At 32.9% G+C, this 9,216-nt stretch overlaps 1 protein-coding gene across 1 annotated transcript; it reads left to right on the top strand.

Annotated features, from left to right (window-relative positions):
• Positions 1 to 1,809: 1,809 nt before the first annotated feature.
• On the top strand, positions 1,810 to 8,069 carry LOC134266303 (uncharacterized). The gene is made up of 5 exons (XM_062748516.1): positions 1,810 to 2,015; positions 4,053 to 4,188; positions 4,689 to 4,852; positions 6,478 to 6,673; positions 7,136 to 8,069. Exons 1-5 carry the CDS (start codon positions 1,940 to 1,942, stop codon positions 7,617 to 7,619), a joined length of 1,056 nt encoding a protein of 351 aa, XP_062604500.1. The 5' UTR covers positions 1,810 to 1,939; the 3' UTR covers positions 7,620 to 8,069.
• The last annotated feature ends 1,147 nt before the right edge of the window (positions 8,070 to 9,216 follow it).

The raw sequence follows: 9,216 nt of genomic DNA, 5'->3' as shown, positions 1-9,216 counted from the left end.
ATGAATCCAAATTTACAACCCAGTAGTTATGAATTATTGAACACAAAAGGATAGATGGTTTTCATTTTGTCCCTAAATATCTTTATGTGAGATTTTAACATACATGAACTGTACTTTTACAATAATTGATGTATTCAAAATTTAACACAATCAGTGAGTATAGATATATATTCGGAGGATTTGATTTTTAAACACATATTTTTTTTCGGAATAAAGATAATGATTTGATGACATTCCTTATCATTATCTTTTAACCTTAAGAGAACCACAACCACTGTTAACAGTTGTAAAATTGAACAGGGTATAACTTGTTTTTCATGTTTTTAAATTCAAATGTTATATAAAAATAAATTGTTATAGATGCATTAGGAGGTAAACGTTCTGACAAAACTTTGCTCAAAAGCTTACGAAATAGAATAACATAGAAACACATATTTCTTTTCGGAAAAAAGATACTGATTTGATGAAATTCCTTTTCAACCTTAAGAAAACCACAACCACTGTTAACAGTTATAAAATTGAACAGGGTATAACTTGGATTTTTCGTGTTGTTAAAATCAAATATAAAAATAAACTGTTATAAATAAATTTGGAGGTAAACGTTCTGGCAAAACTTTGCTCAAAAGCTTACGAAATAGAATAACATACTTTGAATTCATTGGCGCTGCTAGCTTACAATAACAATAATAGTATTATCTTGCAAGGAAAGTATATTTCCTTTATGATGTACGTTATTGCCATGACAGGCCACCATACACACTGATATCAGTCACGTCAGGTAGGAGTATCCGCTATCTTTGTCATAGCATTTTTCATAAATGTTCTTTTAATCGTCATAATCTATAATTCATAAAAAATCATTTGTATTTATACATTTTGTTTAAAATAATAATTAAACTGAAGACCTTCTGTAGCCTTTTAATTTAGTAGAATGACGTGTAAACGATTAATAAATATACACAAGGAATAATCAGCATGGGACCATAAAGCTAGCATTGAAATTGTCTTGAAGAAGATAGTTTGTTGCAGAATTACTTTTTATTTTAATTTAATTTAATGAACTGTCAGGTATTTTTCGTTTGAAATGCATATTTAATACATTTCATTTTTGATAACATCAAATATTCTAGATATTTAATATGAAAATGTGATATTCTGATATAAAAGGCAGCGCTTTATTATATTTTCTAAAACGATCGAATTAAATTGGTATGTCATTAAGGTGTTTCCACCCTCACAAATTTATAGGTTCAAAGTTTAAAAAATGCTTTTATTTTCATTTAATATACTTTAAACTTTCCAATTATTGCAAAAAATGTATAGGTCACCGTATTATTTAAGATGCGAAACATAAATAAACAGAAGTGTATGTCAACATAAAAAATCGCACATTTTTTGTAAACAGTATTGTGAAAAATATGTAAAAACTGGTTAAAATGCATAATTCCGATGCTGAGTGTTCCTAAATTATTCCTACTTAAAAGATACTTTTGAATTGTGAATATCAGGGAAACTATTTTACAATAAAGCAAATGCCTGAATGAAGAGATCTTAATTAGAAGGAGTTATTGCCCTTGTCAACATTTTTTAAAGATTGAATAATTGATTAAATATAGAAAATATGCATTTTTTAAATTCTTAAACTAAACAATATCTATCATTACACCTATTGTAAAGCATTCTTCCAAGAGATATTGTTTTATTAGGTATGAATTAAAATTAATTACAGTTTTGTAAAAACCTATGACATCATAGGAGGGTGGAATTACCTAAGTATTATTTTCATATATACCTTAATTTTCCAGTAAGTTCTGTATTTATGTCAGTCAAATATCAAATTTTTGCCAATACACCTAAAGTATCTGCATAAGCTTGATATTCACTTTAGAAAGTAACAATGCCTTATTTGTTGTAATTCATTTATTTTATTTATTAAGATATGGGGCAGATAATGTCAACAGGACCAATCGTATGCAGAAAAAAGGATGAACTGCTTCATCATGCCTGGAAGTCCCGTAAGTTTTCTTTAAGTTTATTAATAATAGAATTTTGCGTTTCGAAGTGGGAAGGAATTGGGAACTTAAAATAGAATTCATTAATTAAAAACAACAATTTAATTTTAATTAAGTTTTTGTCTGCAAATTACTTCATAGATATAAATCGGGATTAGTTATATGTAGTACATTTATATCTATGTATATGTATATTAATTATATTGTGAAAAAAAGTTTAAAAAAACAATACTCTGAATGTTTTCCCACTTTGGTTATAAAAGAACGTAAGAAGCATAAATTTCATAATGACAAAATGATACACGTCACTAAATTGATTAAAATTACTATCACATTTCTCTATTTTCTTATTTTCTCTGACAAAAGCAGCCCTGGGAATTTGGACTGACATTTAAATCAAATACTAGTAACTAGTGTCAAAATTTCAGAGCGAAGAAAGATAGATGAGCCATTACGATTTGCAATTGTCATAATCTGTTTGTTTGTTAGCTCACCTGATCTGAAGGCTCAAGTGAGCTATTCTGATCAACATTTGTCCATTGTCTGTCGTCGGCGTCTTAGTCGTTTTGCAAACTTTTCACATTTTCATCTTCTTCTCGAGAACCACTTCGCCAATTTCAACAAACTTGCCACAAAGCATCCTTGGGTGAAGGGGATACAAATTTATTCAAATAAAGGGCCAAACCCTCTTCCAAGGGGAGATAATTACAAATAAATGAAAAATTAATGGTATCTTTAAAAAATCTTCTCCAGAACCATTGGGCCAGGAAAGATGAAACTCATGTGGAAACATCCTCAGGTAGTGTAGATTAAAGTTTGTTCAAATTATGACCTCCGGGGGTAGGGCGGGGCCACAATGGCTGATCAAAGTTTTACATGGGAATATATAGGAAAAATCTTTTAAAAATCTTCTTCTCCAGAACCATTGATCCTGGAAAGATGAAACTTATTTGGAAGCATCCTCAGGTAATGTAAATTCAACTTTGTTCAAATCATGATCCCCGGGGGTAGGGCGGGGCCACAATGACTGATCAAAGTTTTACATAGGAATATATGGGGAAAATCTTTTAAAAATCTTCTTCTCCAGAACCATTGGGCCAGGAAAGATGAAACTCATGTGGAAACATCCTCAGGTAGTGTAGATTAAAGTTTGTTCAAATTATGACCTCCGGGGGTAGGGCGGGGCCACAATGGCTAATCAAAGTTTTACATGGGAATATATAGGAAAAATCTTTTAAAAATCTTCTCCAGAACCATTGATCCTGGAAAGATGAAACTTATTTGGAAGCATCCTCAGGTAATGTAGATTCAACTTTGTTCAAATCATGATCCCCGGGGGTAGGGCGGGGCCACAATGGCTGATCAAATTTTACATAGGAATATATAGGGAAAATCTTTTAAAATCTTCTTCTCCAGAACCATTGAGCAAGGAAAGATGAAACTTATTTGGAAGCATTCTTAGGTAGTGTAGATTCAAGTTTGTTCAAATCATAATCCCCAGGGGTATGGTGGGACCATGAAGGAGGGGGGGGGTCAAAGTTTAACATAGGAATGCATAGGGAAAAACTAAAAAATCTTCTTCTCAAGAACCACTGGGCCAGTAAAGATGAAACTCATGTGGAAGCACCCTCAGGTAGTGTAGATTCAAGTTTGATATAAATCATGACCCCCAGGGGTATGGTGGAGCCATGATAGGGTGTCAAAGTGTAACATAGGAGTGCCCAGGGAAAATCTTTAAAAATCTTCTCCTCAAGAACAGCAAAGCCATTATTGGTCATAGTTATATGGAAGCATCCTCATGTGGTGAAGATTCAAGTTTGTTCAAATCATTATCCCAATGGAACCCACTTTAATATTTAACTTTCAGAAACTGAACTGATTTTGCTTTTAGTTTTACATAGTCAGAGCTCAGGTGAGCGATGGAGCCCCTGGACCTCTTGTTTTTGTTTTGTTTTTGCTTTTTGTTTTCGAAGTAACAAATAACAGATGGTCATTTTATAACCCAAACAGTTTTTTATGTTATGTATTTTTTTTTTACAGTTGAATCAAATTCTGTGAATGATATCATAATACTAGAGGTTGAAGTGGAAATTCGTGGTATGTTTGGATATATAGATCCAGAGAAACCCAAAACGAAGGAACACAGAGAATACACGCCTCTCGTCATTGCCTGCATGTACGTTAAATTAAAAGAAATTCAGTATTATCTGAGACAATTCTGTTCTCCACTGAGAAAAATTTAATTATGATTTTAGTTTTTGTCGGATTCTTGGCATACCCACATTTAGATGTAGTCGTTTTCGATTTTGAAATGATAATTTGAAGAAATATTCAATAATTGTTCATACACATAAAGTGAGTTTTGTTGCCTGCATGGTATATGTAGAGTGTTTGCTCTATATATATGTTGGCAGAGTGAGAGGGTGTCCGAGTCTTAACGTCGCGGGTTTAAATCCTACTTGTCCTTCAGAGGAAAGCATATAAATAGAGGCCCATGTTGCATGCAGTGTGATCTGGCAGCACAAAAATCCTTCACTGCTCAAAATCAAATGTCTTCAGTGCCGAATAAAGATCTTTTGCAGGTCTCCATTGGAAAATGTTGGCAACTCAATATCAGTGAGAAAAATTATCAAAAAGACGTTAAACAATCTTTAATATAGTTTTATTAAATTTCAGGTTTTGTGATAAAAAGTTAGTTCATAAACTCATTGAGGCAGGGGCGGACATTAATTTACGCCCACGGGAATATAAACATAAATCATTGGAAGAAGCAGTGCCGCCCTTGTACTATGCAACAACAGCGAGAGATGCAGATATAGTAAAGTTATTATTAGATTCAGGTATGACTTGAAAAGGATGCCCATTTTAAAGAGTATGGAAACATATATTTTAAAGCATAATTAAATCTTTAGTTAAAATATAATTATAACATATGACCTACATCAGGCAGTGTGTACAAAGATTCTGTTGCTTATGCAACTTCCCTTGCTTATGCAGCAATATACCTTCATCACCTGCACGCGGAGTTTGTATATCTCAGTTGATTCGATACGCAAGACCAGTTTCTATGTATGAACAATTTCAAAAACGAGGTAAATTATTGACAAACAAGTTGATGAAACAAGAATATCAGCAGTCTCGTTTAAAGTCATCATTTCGTAAGTTCTATGGTCGATACAATGACCTTGTCAGCAAATACAATTTATCACTGAGTCAAATGCTGACTGACATTTTTCATACTAATTGTTAGTCCATTATTCATACATTGAATTGACGACGGATTTTTCCTTTATTTCTTGATCATGACAAGGAGCACACGGCGGGTGTTACCGGTCGGCAGGGGATTCCCACTCCCCCATGGCACCTGATCCCACCTCTGATGTTTTCATCTTGAGTGCTGTTCGTTATCTCCATATATTTTATGAAGATGCTGTGTTTTGAGCATAGGCACATGACGTTACGTATTTGACTTATATTAAATAATTAATTAACTCCATACCTAATAATGTACGTGCATTATTAGATAATGGGTTTTTTCTTTATATCAGAAAAATAAGTAATATCAGGTGCATGTGGTTCTGAGGTCTCAGGTCCAGTCAGGGGGGATTGACTATTTGGCACTGGCACTGGCATAGCTTTATTCAAATGACAGAAAAATGCTTAAATACTTTTGACTGGAGATTCTGATCTCAATTTTCATTAATAATTACAATCAAAGATAAATCTTAAGAGTCTGAGCGAACTTTCTAAGTTTCTCTCTTTTCTTTACTTGTCAATTTTTTTGCATCAAATAAATGATGATGATGATGTTTGTACTGAGGAAATTTCTCGAAAATACTAAATGGAAAAAAAAATTAATTGAATGGCGTAAGACATATGGAGATAACGAACATTATATTCTCCCTCACTTCGTTCGTCCGAATATAAATTAATGAAGTGCTAAATGAATATGCTAAAACAAAAGACATGTTATGTAGGAACGCTGCTCGCTAGTGCTTTTATTCAATTCTAATACATAATCATTTTATTTATCTAATTATATATCCCAAATTCATTACACTCCATTGCATTACTATCCTTCTTGCAATCTTTAAATCCTCGCTAGTCGTCACTTCAAAGGAAAACTTTTCGAACATACTAAATAAAACCATACCGCACATAATTTTAAGTATTCAATACGTAAGTCCATAAAGCAATACTGAATAGGAGCAGGACAAAACGGACCAAAACATCGGAGGTGGGATCAAGTACCATGGAGGAGTGAGCATCCCCTGTCGACAGGTCACATCCGCCCGTGTGCTCCTTGTACCGATTGATAAATAACGGAAAAATCCGTCGTCAATTCACTGTATAAATAATGGACTAACAATAAGTATGAAAAACATCAGTCAGCATTAATTCCCCCAAAAGTGTTGTCTTTCTTATCATATTGTGGATGAACCTTAACAGTTTTGACTACTGCTAGGTGCTGACGTAAACGGATATAAAGGGCGCATGCAGTTCATCAACCTTCAAGAACCAAGGAATGAGGTTTACAGCATTATTGAACCTAGTTATTCTTTACGAGACTCATCGGCCTGTATGATAAAAATCCTAGAGCTATATTTATCAGCAGGAGTGAAATTAAATACAACATTTTGGGGTCCCTGTCTTTTTTATGGGTAAGAAAAAATACTTATATGGAATAGAATCATATTTCTAAAATACATAATAAAGATTTGTAACTAAGAGAAAAGAGAGAAATGTGATCAACAGAGTTGTTTTTGCCAGCATAATGCTAACAAATAATCGAAACAGAGGTGGATTTGAACAAATTTGCTCAACACATTACACAAGTATAATTGAATAAGAAAGATAAGATCTATTTCATGACCCAAAAGCTCAAAGAATATCCTACCTTTTATTTTTTCAGTTTTCATTCTCATTATTTATATATATTATAAACTATAATATATATATAGTTTGATACTAATAGGCTTGGAATCATTTAAAAAAAATAATATATCTTGACCTTAAGGAAGGTCTATTTAGATCACAGTGGTGAATATAATATTCTTGGCATCTGCCGAAGGTGAAAATTACCGTCTAATTAAATAACTACTGTATGTCATCATTGTTTTCAGGAGAGGTAAAGTCTATGAGGCCAATCGTCCTACCCGACTGAATATTCCGGGACCATGTTTTACTTGTGATACAGCTGTACTTCTTCTTCAACATGGCGTCGATCCAGACCTGTATAAGCTCAAGGATGTTTTGCAGCAATTTTCCCAGCATAGTAGTCTTTACCTTAGCATGGATTGTGTAAATTTTAAAACCTTCTTACAAACTTTTATTGGGGCTGGTTACCACTTCACAAGTGACGATACAAACAACGAATATTATAAGAGAGAACTTAAAAGAAATGGCGTAAATGTGGAGGAGCCACTAAGTTTAAAACAATGTTGCCGTTCAATGATAAGAAAGCATTTGCGGATACTTAGTAAAGATACATCAATATTTCCTTTCGTAGACAAGTTACCAATTCCACTTCTATTAAAGGAATACCTAAAATTGAGGAATATCTTTGACTTAAATAATACTGTTATAAAATGCAAACCTAGATGGTAATTAGGATGGGAGTTTCATAAAGATAAATTCTTAATTTAAAGTAATATACGCTATAACGTGCGCCATTTTAAAATACGGCTGGAAATTTATATATTTTGTTTACCAATAAAAGTTACGAAAATGCTGTAAATTACACCATTTAAATAAAATTCGTTATAAAGTTATCAAATTATAATTATTTATTATCCTGCAAGGAGAATAATGTCTATTTTTAAGTAAATCCACCACGTGACGCCGTCGCTACTTTTAGATTGATAAACAAACACGGCGTCAAGAAAACGAGGTAAGCCCTTTGAGATACAACTCACTTTTGACATGGATGGCGTGTTACTATTAATATAACTTATCTTTAAATGTAATCAGTATCAACCATCTATACTCTGTTATGACGCATATTAACCTTTTATTAATAATCGTTGTCAAAATGCAACGTGCCTCATTGTCTATAATTTCCCGTGGACATACGTGTCTATATTTAGACCTAACGCACTTCCTTTATCAATATTCATGAAAAGACTGAATTCTTGATGCCAGATATTGCCTTATTGTTCTGTTATTACAACGAGTTTTATAGTTAAATTTTGTGGAAATATTATTTTTTCATTACACTTTATGTGTTTCAAATCATTTAATCATTTTGTTTCACATACAAATCGGCATCCATACGGCGTATATTACTTTAAATGTATGAATGTTACGTATATGATATTTATAATACAAAAACATATCAGATAACTTTGACCTGTCCGCCCGTTCGTCTGTCTTTCACAAAAACCAATTTCAACCTTGGTCATAACTTTTGAATGGGTGGGGCTATGGCTATCATATTTCAAAGGTATAATCTTTGTGACAAGACCTTTCTCAGGATACCATTAAATTTTTCCTCTTGACATTGACCTTGGAGTTTAATCCACTTTAAACATTTTTTAATTATCCTTGGCCATAACTTTTGAACAGTTGGTGCTAGAACTTTCGTACGTCACATTTGCATTCTTTGTGACAAGGACAGGACCTTCAATAGGTATATTTTGTCTTCTTGACCTTAGAGTTTAATATAACTTTTATAAATCTTTAACCTTGGCAATAACTTTTGAATAGTAAGTACTAAGGCTTTCATATTTCACTGGTGTATTCATTGTTACAAGACCTATTTTTGGATACCAACAATTTTGACCTATTAATATTGACCTTGGAGTTTGACTTGCATTTGAGAAACTTCAACTCTAGCTATAAGCTGCCGTGCGGGGTGTATCAGTGTTTTAAGAACACATCTTATGTATTTTAAGTGTCAAATATACGAGACATAACCGATAGTCTTTTCTCTTTTCGGATCTTTTCGTATCTTCAATTGTATCTTTATTAAGTACATGTTCCACGGGCACTTATTTCATATAAAGGGAATCCCTACTTATTTTTACCACGACATACCTAACTCTATTTCAGGTAACCCCACTTCAAGCATGTATTTCATTGATATACCCGGTATATTAATCATTAACCTACTTTAAAATAACACCGATCCCTTCGTGAGACTTTTTCTTGTCAATTAAATCGTTGAAGAAGACTCTGATCGAGCATCTTTACTGTAAAACACTCA

The sequence above is a fragment of the Saccostrea cucullata genome, unplaced genomic scaffold (assembly GCF_032062105.1).
Source record: "Saccostrea cucullata isolate Sc308-1 unplaced genomic scaffold, CSIRO_AGI_Scuc_v1 ctg979, whole genome shotgun sequence".
NCBI classification, from domain to species: Eukaryota; Metazoa; Mollusca; class Bivalvia; order Ostreida; family Ostreidae; genus Saccostrea; species Saccostrea cuccullata.
Note: the sequence above shows the minus strand (reverse complement) of the source record. Positions and strands in the feature narration are given on the sequence as shown.